This window comes from Balaenoptera borealis (assembly GCF_965194805.1).
Source record: "Balaenoptera borealis genome assembly, contig: HAP1_SCAFFOLD_1871, whole genome shotgun sequence".
In the NCBI taxonomy this organism is placed as follows: Eukaryota; Metazoa; Chordata; class Mammalia; order Artiodactyla; family Balaenopteridae; genus Balaenoptera; species Balaenoptera borealis.
Genome location: NW_028122385.1, coordinates 25,699 through 41,900, shown reverse-complemented (window position 1 = coordinate 41,900; position 16,202 = coordinate 25,699). Strand labels below are relative to the sequence as shown.

Below are 16,202 nucleotides of genomic sequence, written 5' to 3'. Positions count from 1 at the left end.
CGGAGGAGGAGGAGGAGGAGGAGGAGGAAATTTTTGAATTAGAGATCGAGGACCAGGAGGAGGATGAGTACCAGTCAGAAGAGGGAGACGAAACTGAGGAAGAGGTCGAGGAGGAGGAAGAGACACAAGAGGAGGACGAGAATGGGCACGAGGGCGCGGGAGTGGTCGCGGGCCACGGGCCCCCCATGGCGCAGTTTCAGTCCCTGTTCCGGGATCCGGTCCATTGCCGTGTGCACCACAGCCACTACAACTACCGTGTCCTGGTCGGGCCCCACGCCGGCCGCGTGATGGTCAGGCGCCGCTCCCGACGGCTCTCGGACCCTGCAGAGGATGCCGCGCCTCCTCAGGAGCAGGAAGACCTGGGAGAGGCAGGTGAGGTCTGGCGGGGCGGGTACCAGGCAGAGGGCACCCCGCCCTGGGAGCCGCAGGAACCTGCAGAGGGGGCGGCATCCCAGAAGGCAGAGGAACCGGCGGCGGCGGCCGAGTTCTGGGCGGGCGAGGTCCTGGCTGATGCCTCCGAGTCCTGGGAGGCTGGGGCGTGTGGACCTGACGACGGGGCCGAGGCTGGCGAGGGGCGGCCCAGTCCCCAGGCCCTTGCAGCCCCTGCTGGGGCATCGGCCTGAAAGGCAGGCCGCGCTCAGCGCTGGCCTCTGGCGGTTAAGCAGCGGGTCAAAGCTCTCAAAAACCTTCAGGCACGATATGCACAAGTAGAAGCCCAATTCTCTAAAGACCTTTATGATCTTGAGAAAAAGTATGCTGCTCTCTACCAACCTAGGGGCGAACAAATGGCATGCCTCACTTTTGGTTGACGGGCTTCTAAAAATGTAAAGATTCTCAGTAGGATGACCTGAGAAAATGATGAAAGGTCACAGGGGCACTTTTCAGTGGTTGAGGAATCAGTGAGCTTCGCGGTAGAACTTGTCTTTAAATCGGGTGAACATTTTCCAGTGACGTTCTGGCAGAAACATACAAAAATGCTCTGAGAATCAAATGATTTCGATCCCTTCTCCAAAGGGCCAGAAATAATCAGCAGCACAGTGTGTGAGATCTACTGGAAGGAGGGGAAAAATGTTGTGAAAACTGTCAAGCAGCAGAACTGTGAGGCCCATGGAAGTGTTGTATCAACCAGTAGGAACATGGCCAGCTCTTCTTTTTATTTATTTATTTATTTATTTATTTATTTATTTATTTATGTTTTGACATATTTCTCTTCTCCAGAACCTCCTGAGGGCAGAGAACTAGATTCTGCTGCTGATTTTAAATCGGGAAATGTTTCCCACCACCTTGTGATGCCAAAGTCCGTATCATTCGACACTAAAGAAGAGAGTGCACATCAGTATGAAAATGCTGAGGAAGAGAAAGAGGATGGAAAGGAAAAAGCAGAAGAAGGACCCAAAGTGGGTACGGTCTCAGCAGAGGGCAGCTCTGGAGAATACAGGTATTATTGTATAGTGCAACCATTCCTGACATATACCTGTTACTAACAGCTTTATGTTTTGTTTTGTTTTGTTTACATACTTAATTTATTTTTGGTTTATTTTTTTAACATCTTTATTGGAGTATAATTGCTTTACAGTGGTGTGTTAGTTTCTGCTTTATAACAAAGTCAATCAGCTATACGTATACCTATATCCCCATATCTCCTCCCTCTTGCGTCTCCCTCCCATCCTCCCTATCCCACCCCTCTAGGTGGTCACAGAGCTCCGAGCTGATCTCCCTGTGCTATGCAGCTGCTTCCCACTAGCTATCTATCGTGTTTTAAATTTTTTTTGTAAAGTAAATAAGAAAAAATTGTTGAAATTTAGTTTTGGAAAAACAGTTTAATGTTACTAATGGACTTGTATTCTAGATGATATAGAAGGAAGTGTGTTCTGAAAAGTATTTCATTTGCAGCCGCAAGTCCTTTGTCCTGTAGCTTTAAGACTACTACAGATGGGAAATTTATCAGACCTGGAAATAGAGACCTATATGTTTTTAGAGGTCTAAAATATAGAGACCTATATTTTTAGAGAATGGTCACCAGAAGAAGCAGCTAAAGCGAGTAAGCTGTGCACTAGCGGTACCTTCATCCCCTGGCCACAGAAATGGAGTCTCTTGGAATAACAATGCCTTTGAGAAGGTGACTCCTTACAAAGTAGTAAAACGTTAAGGATTTCACATAAGACTGCATTTCATGAGTAGTTCACAAATATTAGTTCAATTTAGATTTTTTATTCAAAAGAAGAGAAAATTAGCCATAGTAAGATTATTGGCTATCCCTGAGTCGGTAATTCAATCTTAGTTTCTCCTTCCTCTACCCATTCATCTTTTCCTTTCTCTGTCTCATCTCTCTCTCTCTCTCAGTATCACGCTCTTTCTTTCTCCCTTTCTTAATGTTCACACCTGTGGATGTTTGATAACAGCCTCATTCTCATTTTACAGATACGGAAACTGAAGGTCTGGGATTATAAGGGATTTATGATTTGTGTAAGGAGCATAGGCTCTTAAGGTGGAAAGACATTTAAATGGCAGAGTGGCCTCTCAAGAAAAAAATCTAGCATTTATAGTGGTGGGCAAGAGAGAGATGAGGTTGGTGTGATGAAATGATGTGCACCCTGACAACCAAGGCTCTGGGTTACAAGAAGAAAACATCTTGTTCTCTCCTTGGAGAGCCAACAGATGTACATAGTATTGACTCATATTTAGAAAGTCCCTGCTGCATGTTATTGGTGTACAATTGTTAATTGACTCTTATCCCATCCTACAGTTGGAAGGCATAAAAAGAAGTGGACGGCGAAAGAAGAGATGAATTTGTTCTTCACGGATATTCTAGTTTTCATTAGCCCACAATGCAAATTTTGTTCCAAAGTTCAGCATCCCAAAATGATATTAAGTGACATCTGACTTTATTCTGACCTTTTACAGATAAATTTGATAGTATTGTTCACATTGAAAATAAAAGCTTGTTTGACATGAATAAGCTGCAGATTTTTTTTTTTAACCTAAATAACACTGACTCCAACGTATCTTTGTTCTATTTCTTTCGGCCCACCTTACTGTCATTGAAAGGGATTTCTTTCAACTATTTGGTAAGCCTGTTTCAAATCCTTTTATTGCAGCCTCAAATAAATTAAAATATTAGATTATAAACAAGTTGTGTGACGAGAGAGATGGTGGCCCAGCCTCTAGTACGTGTTATTGAAAGGACCTGACGGACGACCTAGCTTGCCTGGAGACCAGATGGCGCTATTGGCCTGCCATGGAGCAGCAGCAGCAGCAGCTGGGAACTTGTTTGAAATGCAAATTCTCAGACCCTGCTCCAGACCTACTGAATTGGATATTCTGAAGGTAGGCTGCTAGCCATCGGGTTTTACAAGTCCTCCAAGTGCTACTGAAGCACACTAAAGTTTGAGAACCACTGCTTTAGAGCAATGGGGGAAACGTTTAAGTACACCTACGGTAGGACCAGCCTTAATTCACTGACTTGGTACTGTTGCAGGTAAACTGAACAGGATGGTAAGATCTGGACTGAGGAAGACACTAGAATTCTCAGGGGCCTGAGACACAGAGAGCTCCCGGAGGGATGTGTTACTTTCCTAGGGTTACCGTAACAAATTACCACAAAGCAGGTGGCTTAAAACAACCGAAACTTATTCTCTGACAGTTCTGGAGGCCAGAAGTCTGAGGTCAAAGTGTCGGCAGGGTTGGTTCCTTCTGGAGGCTCGGAGGGAGAATCTGTTCCATGCCTCTCTCCTAGCTTCTGGTGGCTGCTGTCAATCCTTGGCATCACTCGGCTTGTAAACGCATGATTCCAATTTCTTTCTTCATCTTTACATAGTGTTTTCCCCTGTGTCTCTGTTTCTGTGTTCTTTCTCTTCTTATGAGGACGCCAGTCATACTGGATTAAGGGCCCGCCCTAATCCAGTGTGACCTCATCTGATCTTTATTACACCTGCAAATACCCGATTTCCAAATAAGGTCACATTTACAGGTTCCGCGGGTCAAGACTTCAACATATCTTTTGCGGGGACACAGTTCAGCTTATAACAAGGGGCAAGGATTCAGTAGTGGAAGGGAGAAAAAGATGAAGGAGAAACCTAGTTCCAAAAGGATAAAAGCATTATGATACCATGCACGTATGAAGTTTAAAGACATGCAAAAGTTATTAGATTGATTATAGATACATGTATTTGTAGTAAAAGGCATACATAGGAGTAATGCATACATATGTAGTATGCAGAAAGGTGTGTATGAGAACAATAAACTTATTTAAGACGGTGGTTAAATGTATGGAAAGAGAGGGAGAATTCAATTGGGGAGAGGTACACTGGGTTTCAATTTCATTTGTAAGCTTACGTTTCTTAAGACGGCTGATGGTTGCATGGGTGTAGCATTCTCTGTACCTTTGTCGAGGTCTGAAATATGTCCTAATTTAAAGAAAATTAAAGGAGGAAATGGGCCTAATATCTGGAACTTCTTTAAGGGAAAAAGGTGAAGTGGTACTTGAGCAGAGCAGAGGACCATAGAAGGGGAGAACCAGGGGTCTGAGGGTAGAAGGCCTTATTTCTATCTTTAGTTAAGGCTGCTTGAGAGCTTGCTAGTTAGCATCAATACCTTCTTCTATTTTCTATGCTAGTGCCTCACGTATCCTAGGGTAGATTAACATTATTTATTTACGTGTGTATCTCCCCAGCTGCCTAACGTGTGAGCTTCTGAATTGTTTGGAACTTAAAGGCTTTTATTTATTTCTCTCTCCTAAAGCACTGTGTTTCCTTCTTCGTAGATGCTTGATAAAGGTCTGTTAAAGTGAAGTTAGTGTAAGGTATCCGCAACCCTTTCCCCTGTCACTGGGGTTGACATTTAAAAATGCATTATCCTGTAGTAACACAGGGTATTCCTTATGGCTAGAACAACAACAGAAAGCGGCACAAGGCCTTTTGTCACCATTGTTTAATGAAGGAACAGTCCAAGTAGAAATTTATCCATGTAGGGTCCCTCGAAAGGCCTCAAATTGGTTTGCTTCTGTATGGTTCATGCCATGCCAGCAGGGTGTGTATGTGTGTATTTCTGTGTTAATACAGTTAATGTATTAACTATAGTTAATATTAAAGGCCTTTACCTGGGCTTAAGAATTTTCGGAGGTTCACTTTATTTATTTATTTATTTATTTATTTATTTATAATTATTTTTTGGCCACGTCGTGTGGCATGCAGGATATCAGATCCCCGACCAGGGTTCGAACCCGTGCCCCCTGCATTGGGAGCGCAGAGTCTTAAGCACTGGGCCGCCAGGGAAGTCCCGGGAGGTTCACTTTCGACAAACGCCTGCACACCTCTTTTTGAGATACGCCTTTTTTGGTGCATGCTGGGAGTCCGTGTCCCTGCCCCTTACCGAGCTCCAGTTCCCTAGGGCCCTGAATTTACTCCCCAGGTGGCCCCATGTCCCAAGCCCCAAGAGGCATGTGTGTTCCTCTTCACTGAGTCTGTGCTTCTGAGAGCTGAGTGGCACTGTCAGTGTTATACTCTCAGGACTGAGAGGTATCTACGAGGTGCTGGCTGTGTATACAGGGAACAGGACACGTGGGCTACGTTACCCACATGTATGCACCTGAAGCCTCTCATGTTGAGGGAGGAAGCTCAGGCTTGCTGCTCTGAGGGTCTGCTGTAGCTCTAACGTATCAGGCTTCTCTGAGTCTCTGAGAGACGGTCCTTAAATCAGGTCAGGGACGAATCCTGCATTTCCTGTTTCTCTGGGTGTTTGTGGGTTTTTCTGTGTCCACACGTATAAAAGATGTTCTCAGTGAGTCCCTCAACCTTGAAAACTTTGTGCTCCTTGTAGGAAAAGACCTGTCTTGTCCCTCTCTGCCTCGTCCAGGAAAGGTTAGGATGTTCTGATATTTTCCTTGCTTATGGCTCCATCATCTGAAAGGATTTGATCGAAAAAATCTCCTTTTATTCCACTACCTGAGAGGTGACCATTGGGAGAAAAACAGAGGGGTAGGGTGGGTGCCGGAGTTGGAAACAGTTTTCTGTACCAGTTAGGGATATTCTAATGACACTAAAGTTAATGATGAAGAATCACTTTTACTCTAAACCACCTATTTTCAGATGCTCATAACTCCAAGGAATACAAATGAGTACACGTTTACAAGTCTAACAGGGCAGGATTCTCAGACAATGGTGTTCTGGGAAATGTGGTATTATCAAGTCCTGTGAATCACATCATATAGTAGGATCTGTTTTGAGGCATAAAATGTACATTTCTTAGAAGTCTGAGCAATGAATTGTGTGTGTTTACAGATAAGGAATTGATATCATCACCAAATCTATGAAGAAAATGAGTTTAAAACGATTCTAAGAGGCACCTAAAAGTTGGCTCTTCCCTCTCTCTCTCTCTCTGTCTCTCTGTCTCATCCAATTAGTTATTTACTCTGCTGCCTTTCTCTCCATTTTCCTGCGTTATTTTAGACCGCATCACTTCCTGACAAATTATGAACTGGTTCATGTATACAGAAGATAATACAGCATATATGTAAGGTATATCATAATAATATAAAAACCTGTGTACCCACCACCAAGCTTGAGAACTAGAACACGGCTAATGCCTTGGAAGCCCACCTGTGCCCTTCCTGCGTCATCCCCTCATTCCTTCCCTGAGGTAACCACGATCCTGAACTTTGTTAATAATTCACTTATTTATACATTCACGGCAGAGGAATGTTCCTTTAAATAATGTTATTTCTTGTCCATTTTGGATTTTATGTGAATGTAATTATACTAGATGTATTACTTGCCTTACTCTTTCTCCCCCCCCCCCCAATTTTGTGTTTGTGAGATTTATCCATGTTGATGTGTGCAACTGTAGTAATCAGTTTTCATTGCCGTATAGTTATCCATCGTATGAAAATTCCACAGGGTGTCTATTTCCTGTTGATGGACATGTGGGTTGTTTCCAGTTTTATGCTTTTGCAAATTATCTTGCGACGAATTTTCTCACTCATATCCCCCTATGCCCACATGCAAGAGTTTCTGTAGTTTCTCAGTTGAGGGCAATTTTACGCACTGCCCCCTCCGCCCCAACCAGGGTGACATTTGATAACGTCTGGAAACATTTTGGTTGTCATAACTGAGGGTGTGCTACTGGCATCTAGTGGGTGGAGGCCAAGGATACTGCTAAACATCCTACAATGCACAGGACAGTCCTCTACAACCCAGAATTGTCTTTCCAAAATGTCAACAGCTGAGTAACCCTGATCTAGAGTATAGGCCTAGGCATGAAATTTCTGGGTCATAGGGTCTGCCCAAGTTCAACCTTACTGGTAACACCAATTATCTTTCAAAACAGTTGTACTAGTTCATACTCCCAACAGCAGAGGATGAGATTTCTATTGGCTCCACATTCTTGCCAACTCTTAGTATCATTACCTTCATTACTTCTTGCCTGAACTTTGCCCTAGTCTCCTAACCTTCTCCTACCTCCATGTCTTTCCCCACAGATACATGCTTCATATACTTGCTAAGTTAACCTTCCTAAAACCCAACTCTGGCCATGCCAAATTCCTGTAAGAAAATTTTGATGACTCTACTGCATACACAATAAACTTGGCATTTAAGACGCACACAAAAGGGCCCACTAGCTCTGTAGACCTAGTAATACCAACTTATTAGGTGGTATTCAAATAAGCCGTGCCCTTTCTCTGCTCTCTGCAGCATGTGTGTTGTTGAACACTTACCCTTTCTTAAGTCAGTTCTACATTCATTTCTAGGTCCATTAATTCAGCCAGTTATTAAATCTTTTAAATTTACTGAGTATTTGTCTTTCTCTGTCTCACTTGTTTCCCTTAACATAATACCCTGCAAGTCCATCCATGTTGCTGCCGATGGCAAAATTCTTTTTTTATGGCTGATTAGTATTCCTTTGTATATATACATCACATCTTCTTTGTCCATTCATCTGTTGACGGACACAGATTGCTTCCATACGCTGGCAATTATAAATGACCATGCTATGAACATTGGGGTGCATGCATCTTTTTGAATTCGTGTTTTTCTTTTTTACAGATATATGCTCAGGAGTGGAATTGCTGGGTCGTATGGTAGATCTATTTTTAGTTTTCTGAGAAATATCCATACTGTTTTCCACAGTGGCTGCACCAATTTACAGTCCCACCAACAGTGTAGGATGGTTGCCTTTTCTCCACGTCCTCTCCAAAATTTGTTACGTGTGTCCTTTTGTGAGGTGATGTCTCATTGTGGTTTTGATTTGCATTTCCCCGACGATTAGTGATGTTGAACATGTGTGCATGTGCCCATTGGCCATCTGCGTTTCCCCAGAGACAGGAGTGGAGACTTCATTATTAAGGCTACAAGAAGCCATCATGGGGGTCTAATCTGGGATGTAATTTGTGTTTTAGAAATGTCACTCTGAAAGCAATGTGAAGAAAGGTCAGCGAGGAGGAAGAATGGAGTGCTCATTATAGGAGTGATTTATGTGAGAGATGCTGAAGTTCTAGACTAAGGTAGGGGTATTGAAAGCACATGAAGAAGTGTGTAGAACTGAAAGGCAACAGTTGATTGGCTATGGGTGATAACTGGATGTGGAGATACGGAAGGTGTTGTAAGCGTAGAAGAATAAGCGGTGGTAGATGTATTGACAACTTAGTATGCCTGAGTGTGATCAGGAAAAGAAGGAAAAGAGGAGAAACCCCAGGGAATTCCCTGGTGGTCCAGTGGTTAGGACTCGACAGTGGCCCGTGGCCCGGGTTCGATCCCTGTTCTGGGAACTACGATCCCAGCAAGCTGCGCGGCACGGCCAGGAAAAAAAAAAAAAAAGAAACCCGAAACCAAATCAATGGTGACACGAGGGAGAGATAGAAGAGGGAGAGTGCAGATGGGCAAAAACCAGAGAGGCCAAGGAATAGGAGGGCTCAGTGAGATAAAAGAACACGTGTAGAGAGAGTAGAAGAATGAGAGAGCAGCATGGCTAGGCGCTTGCGGTCCAAGACTGGGATATTTTCATTTTAGAAGTGAGAGGTAGAGTAGTTTAGGGTAAAGAATAAACCAAAGTGTGTCCCCACCCCTCCCCGCCCATATACACTGCAGATGCTTGGACAAAATGATCGGAAATGACCTTTTCATTTTTGACAAGCAAGTATTGTCTCTACGAGGATGCCTGAGTGACCAGAGACAAGGGGTGCAGGATTAAGAGCAGTAGGGCTGGGCTCAGCTGACCCACTGCTGTTGTGATGGTTAGTTATAGAGGGATCCCCCACGTAAGTATGTGGCTTAGTTCTATGTGGATCCGCCCCGTAAGTGAGAAGAAAGCACTTACTGCAATAGAAGGAAAAAGAGGGGGAAAGGAGAGGGGAAACGAAGGTGTGAAGATGCTCTGCTGGTGAAGAGAAGGAAGGAAATTAAGAGAAACATTTAAAAAACGTGTGATTCTAAAATGGTTGAAAAGAAAAAGTGGGGTGCTTGAGAAGGGGTCGAGGTGGGGTAAAGAGTTCAGTTTTTAGCTGTACAAAACACTCAGCCACCCCAGGAAGTTCCATGCAACTAAAGCTTTGCAATATGCTGGGCACAAGCAGTCCCAGCTCTTCTCACCAAATACTGAAGGAAAGGGGAAGGGGGAGAATGTTTGTTTGAATATTCTAGTTGACCAAGAGTGAACCTGAAATCCATTTTGATTTCAACACTTTTAAATGGCATGCCTCACGAGGTCCAGCGCTGGTGAATATGACTGAGGTTTATCTGTTCATTGCCCATCTGGCTTATGTGCTCTGAAGAAGCCTCTTTCTGACCTTGCTTCATCAAGGTACCAAGATGGGAAGGACGAAGGGTAGTGAATGAGTGGAAGCATTTCCTCTTTCTCTGAGATATTTCTATTCTATGTGGCAATGTTCAGGGTAGCGGAAAGAAGAGAAGGCCTCTAGCAAAAATGTAAGGCTTTTTTCCCCCACATGCTGGGGCCAGAATGCTGGAGCATTACAGTGGCCTGCTCTCCAGGGGCTCACTGCCTTGAAGATCCGATACACTGACCGTTGCCTTCTTTTCCCCTTCAATGCTGTCAGCCAAGAACCCTCACTTCAACTGTGCATCCCTTAGCTATGGGAGGGGGGCTCCTGGAGCCCAATTTCTGTCCTGATGACGGGCCAGAGCCGGGCCACGACATGCACAGGTTGAACCTCCTCTATCCCTTCCAGAGGACAGGCGCTCTGGTTGACTGGAGGCCCGAGGGTCTGGGAATGACCACCAGTCAACTATGTCCTGATTCCTCAGAGGTGTCCAGATCTTTCAAACTGCAGATTCAGCCCGGGCGGTCAAATTACTCCTTTCACCACAAAAAGCAAACTCTTGGGCATACGCTGTTTCAAGTGAAAAGCACATTTTGCGTTTTTGCAGAGGGGAGGCGCAGGGCGGGGTGCCCCACGCCGCCGACCCCAGGCCCAGCTCTCCAGCTGCCAGGGAGCTGGAGCTGGGGCTGACCAAGGAATGACTGCGGACGCCAGAAGGAGCAGAGGGCTGGGCGGCGCACAGGCTGCGGTAGGAGGCGGGACCGCGCATCTCGTTCAATGGGTCCCGGCGCCTGCCGGATTGGCTAAGCTCGCTTGCCGTCGGGGTGGGCGGAGCCAGTTGTGCGCCGGGCTTGGGGCCCGCCCAGCGGCAGCCGGACGTGCTTCAGACCCCGCGCTCTGGGCAGCGGCTGGGTGCGTGGTCCGGTTGCTGCGTGGAGTGAAGCTGCTGGGCTGCTGCTCTTCTTGCCGCTCCCTGGCTCAGGGCCGCTGGTCGACCCCCACCCTCCCCACTCCCCTTGGCCTCGATGTTCTCACCTTACAGGTGGCTCTTGGCCGAAGCACGAGGTCCGCGCCCCGCTCCTCTTGGTTATCCCGCTCCCCCCCCCCCCACCTCGTCTCTCTTCCTCCCGGTCCGCAGCGGTCTCCAGGGTTCTCCGACGGTCGGAGCTCTGGCGTCCCGACATGCGGCGGGCCGCTGTGCTCCTGCTGCTCATCAGGACCCGGCCCTTGGAGGGCGACGACCCGAAACCCAGCTGGAAATTCCGCTTTGATTTCTAACCTCTCCTCGTCTGATGTTCCTGACGTCGTTCTGGACTTCTTCGATTGGTAAGCGGGGTCGGCAGGCTGCCATGAGCTGGGAGGGCGGTGGGTGAGTGGGCGACCTCTTAGAAGGAGACGGCTGGAGCCGATGTGGGCCTGCGCTTTTGAACCGCTGCCCACGCGCGCTGCCTGCTGGCCAGTCCCTAGAGGAGTTGGTGGTGGGGATGGGGACGACCAGCTGCGATGGAGCCCCCTTGCTTCAGCCCCTCTGTTGCTGTGGTGCCTAATAGCGCTGAAGTGGCGGGGTTCGGGGAACTACCGCCCCAGGGTCCACCCCTCCATCTCCAGGGACTGAGTTCTCCTCAGCCAGGTATACTGGCCCCTGTGTGTGAGTGCGCGGGGAGGGGGTGATGGTGCGGTGAGGGCTAAAGGCAGTATTCTGTGCTGAGCTGACGGCTGGTAAAACTGGGAGGGCCTCGACCGGCCTAATCCCAGATTCCGCTCCCCACTCTGCTCCGCCAGATAGGGTCCTCTAGCAACAACGCTTCTTATTAAATGCACCAGATGCATTCCTGCTTATTATCCCTGAATAGTGTTTCCTTGTCAGCCAGCAGAACGATTCAAGCAAGCCAATCACATCCTTGCTTAGGAACCAGGGGGTACCTCACCCTCGTGATACTGCAAAGCCCGCTTCCCCCAGACCCTTCTGGTTCACGCTGTTCCAGAATGCAACCCCCATGTGTCCTGCATGGCCTGCGATGTCCTCCTCTCCTGGGCTGCCCAAGAGGTGGGTCACTGGGCCTCCGACCCTGTCCCCATAACCACCCAGAAGGTCTGGACCACTCATGATTAGATGGAGATAAAACCCACAGCTGTAAATTTGCACTGCTAGAAATCTAAAATATTCTGAGGGAATTTGTACAGAGAGAAAAGACAAAATAATAATAATTCCATGCAGCGCAAGTGGCAGCACCCTAGCAGAAGATGTTTTCAGTCCACCCACCTCTGGCTTGGGGGCCCAGCAATCTTCTGCTGTGCCACTCTGTTGCCTATGCCTGTGTTGCAGTGAAAATCCTGATCATCCTAATGATAGGGAAGAGCAACCATGGCACTTTTGTGACACGGTGATGAAATTAAACCCAACTTAAGCCAGAGTCCTTAAAACTTATTAAGCAACCATTGCCATAGGGGAGGCCCCTAACCCTAATGAAACTGATTTGATGCTGTCTGAAGGAAGAAATCTATAAATATGAGCAGATTAGAGAGGACACCCCCTCACACACACACACACAAAGTACATCCAGTGACAAACGAGCAAGCAAAAAGAATCAGAGAGAATGAAATTAGAAAACTTCAATACAGAGGGAGGCAACAATTAAATCGATACAAAGGTGCACAATTTAATCCAGTTGGAAATCTAGAATTTGCTAAAAGAATTTATACCTGGTAAGACCTTTGTCCTTGGCAGACATCTGTCTTCTCACTGTGTCCTCACATGGCCTTTTCTTTGTTCAGTGTGGGGAGACAGAGAGCTCTGTGGCATCTGTTCCTTTTCTTATAAGGATACCCCCCCTATTGGATTAGAGCTCCAAGCTTATGACCTCGTTTAACCTTGAAGGCCATATCTCCAAATATAGTCACATTGGGGGTTAGGGCTTCAACATACCAATTTGGGGGGAACAGAATTCAGTCCATAACATTTTTTTTTTTTTTTTACTTTTGGCTGTGTTGGGTCTTCGTTGCTGCACGCGGGCTTTCTCTAGTTGCGGCGAATGGGGGCTCCTCTTCGTTGAGGTACACGGGCTTCTCACCGTGGTGGCGTCTCTTGTTGTGGGGCATGGGCTCTAGGTGCGCGGGCTTCAGTAGTTGTGGCCCACGGGCTCAGTAGTTGTGGTTTGCGGGCTCTAGAACTCAGGCTCAGTAGTTGTGGCGCACAGGCTTGCTCCGCGGCACGTGGGATCTTCCCAGACCAGGGCTTGAACCCGTGTCCCCTGCATTGGCAGGCAGATTCTCAACCACTGCGCCACCAGGGAAGCCCTATATATTTTATATATAGTAGTTTATATCTGCTAATCACAAACTCCTAATTTATCCCTTCCCCACCCCCTTTCCCCTTTGGTAAACATAAGTTTGTTTTCTATGTCTGTGAGTCTGTTTCTGTTTTGTAAATATCAATAAGTTCATTTGTATCATTTTGTATTAGATTCCACATGTAAGTGATATCATATGATACTTGTTGTGGCTCACGGGCTCTAGAGCACGGGCTCAGTAGTTGTGGCGCACGGGCTTAGTTGTTCTGGATCTTCCCAGACCAGGGCTCGAACCCGTGTCCCCTGCGTTGGCAGGTGGATTCTTAACCACTGCGCCATCAGGGAAGCCCTCAGATGAATTCTTAAGAAGAATTCATTTATATGTCTTTTATATATATATGATATGTTCTTGATCCTTTCATCTGCCCAAAACACTTAGGTTGTCTCCATTCCTTGGCTATTGTGAATAATGCTGCAATGAGCATAAGAGAGCAGAGCAGAAATCACCTCCTTTGGATCTGTTTTCAGGAGTGGGATTGCTGGCTGATCTGCTAGTTCTATTTTCAATCTTTTGAGGAACCTCCATACCGTTGTCCATAGTGGCCGCACCATTTTACTTTCCCACCAACAGGGCACGAGGGTTCCCTTTTTACCACACTCTTGCCAACACTTGCTATCTCTTGTCCTTTTGAAAATAGCCATCCTAATAGGTGTGATGTCTTAATTACAGTTTGATTTGCATTTCCCTCAGGGTTAGTGATGTTGAACACATTTTCCTATACCTATTGGCCAGTTGTATGTCTTCTTTGGAAAAATGTATATTCAGACTGTGTACCCTTTTATTAATTATTTGTTGGTTTTGTGTTTGTTTTTTTGTTTTTTTTTTTGATGTTGAGTTGATTGAATTCCTTATATATTTTGCATATTATCCCCTCAACAGATAACATGATTTGCAAATGTTTTCTTCTGCTTCATAGGTCAGTTGCCTTTTCATTTTGTCGATTGTTTCCTTTGCTGTGCAGAAGCTTTTTAGTTTGATGTAGTCCACTTGTTTATTTTGTTTTTGTTGCCTTTGTTTTGGTGTCAGTTCAAAAAAAAATCATTGCCATAACCTATGTCAAGGAGCTTACCCCTGTGTTTTCCTCTAGGAGTTTTACAGATTCAGGCCTTACGTTTAAGTCTTTAATCCATTTGGAGTTCATTTTGGGGTATGGTGTAAGATAAGGGTCCAATATAGTATCTTTGCATGTGGATATCCAGTTTTCCCAGCACCATTTATTGAAGAGACTCTCCTGTCCTCGTTGTGTGTTCTTGTCAAATAGTTGAGCATATATGTGTGGGTTGATTTCTGGGCTCTATATTTTGTTCCATTGGTCTATGTCTATATCTGTTCTTATGCCAGTACCATGCTGTTTTGATTACTATACCTTTGTAAAATAATGAAATCAGGAAGCATGATGCCTCCAGGTTTAGGTTTGTTATTTGGGGGGTGGTTCATCAAAGGGTACAAATGATCAGTTATAAGATAAATACATTCTAGGGATCTAATGTACAGCATGCTGATATAATTTAAGATGTTGTGTGGTATGCTGGAGACTTGCTGAGACAGTAGATCTTAGTTTTATCCCACACACCACCCCCCAAAAACCTTTAGCTATGTGAGGTGATAGATGTATTAATCAGTTTCACTGTGGTAATCATTTAACAATGTATACATACATCAAGCATCACACTGTTCACCGTGAATATAGAAATTTTATTTGTAAATTATACTTCCATAAAGTTGGAGGGGATGGGAGGAATGTGTGTCCTGTTCACATGGAAAAAATTAATTACTCTAAACTGTCAGAGGTAAAGCACAGGATTTGGGTTACTAGAAGAATACATTTTAAGTCAACTGTCTTCAATAAACTCAATGAGCGAAAGGAAACAATGATCAAAGAACTAGGAAACAATGAGAAAGATGTATCACAAAGAGACAGATATTATAAATAGGGACAAAATAAAAGTTCTTCGGCTGCAAAGCACAGTAAGTGAAATGAAAAATTAATAAAAGATGTCCAACAGCAAATTTGACCAGGAGAAAAAGAATCAGCGAGTTTTAAAAGGTTAGTTGAACTATCCAGTCTCTGGAAAGGAAAAGAGGAGCAGAAAAGCAAAGAATGAAGAATAATGAGCAAAGCCTATGAGACTTATGTGCATCAGCAAGCTTATCAATGTACACATAATGACACTTGCAGAGGCAGAGGAGAGAGAGAAAGGGGCAGGAAATCATTGAAGAAATGATGCCTGAAAACCTCCAAACTCGGAGGAAAGACATGACTCTACACACCCAAGAAGTTCCACAAACTCCAAGCAGGATAAAATCAGAGATCCCCACCTAGGCACACCATGCTCAAATTATCAAAAGTCAAAGACAAAGAGTGAACCTTGAAAACAGCAATAGAAACAACTCCTCACCTACAAGTATTCCTCAGTAAGATTTGTGCCCATTTCTCTACAGAAACCATAGAGGACAGCTGGCATTGGAATGACATATTAAAAGCGTAGAACAAATGAACAAAAATACCCTTTCAACCAAGAATTCTATATGTGGGGAAAACGAAGGGGAGTTAAAGACATTCCAAGACAAACAAAAACTGAGAGAGTACATAGCTAGTAAGCTTGCCCTACAGAAAGTACTAAAAGGAGTCCTTCAGGCTGAATTGAAATAATGCTGGGCACCTATCTGAAGCAATATGAAGAAATAAACCACAAAGGCCAAGGTAACTACACAGGTAAACGCAAAAGCCAGTATTGCTGTACTTTTGGTTTGTATCTCCTCTTTTTGTTCTCATATATGATTGAAAATACAAATGTATAAAGCATTAACTATAAATCTCTGTTAATGGGCACCAAATATACAAACATGCCATGTGTCACCATAATTAAATAAAGAAATGTGGCAGAGCTGGGGAAAAGCAGAGTTTTTGAATACTATTGCAACTATCTCCGTATTAATACAAACTTGATTATTATAAAGTTAAGATATTAATTGTAACTCCCAGTGTAACCACCGACACTGCCCCCACAAAAAGCTCCAGCACTATAAAAAAACTAAAAAAGGTACAGAGAAAGGAGTGATAAAGAATCACTTTGTA

The 16,202-nt window shown here is 44.9% G+C and overlaps 1 protein-coding gene across 21 annotated transcripts in view; it reads left to right on the top strand.

Moving 5' to 3' along the window:
• Nucleotides 1-16,202, top strand: part of LOC309622247 (uncharacterized protein) — a 71,826-nt gene that overhangs the window by 30,147 nt on the left and 25,477 nt on the right. For 13 of the 21 annotated variants that reach the window (XR_014240625.1, XR_014240626.1, XR_014240627.1 and 10 more), the window contains 3 exons: nucleotides 1,219-1,438; nucleotides 2,747-3,327; nucleotides 10,380-11,098. Coding sequence is in view for 2 of the 21 variants with exons in the window: in XM_082409372.1 (XP_082265498.1) it covers nucleotides 3,220-3,327; nucleotides 10,380-11,098; nucleotides 11,626-11,881 (1,083 nt within the window). In the remaining 19 variants the exon portion in view is untranslated. Of the gene's footprint in view, nucleotides 1-42; nucleotides 373-1,218; nucleotides 1,439-2,746; nucleotides 3,328-10,379; nucleotides 11,099-11,625; nucleotides 14,934-15,565; nucleotides 15,840-16,202 lie in introns of those variants that run through there. The other 8 variants (XR_014240635.1, XR_014240643.1, XR_014240636.1 and 5 more) reach the window with 6 other exon arrangements.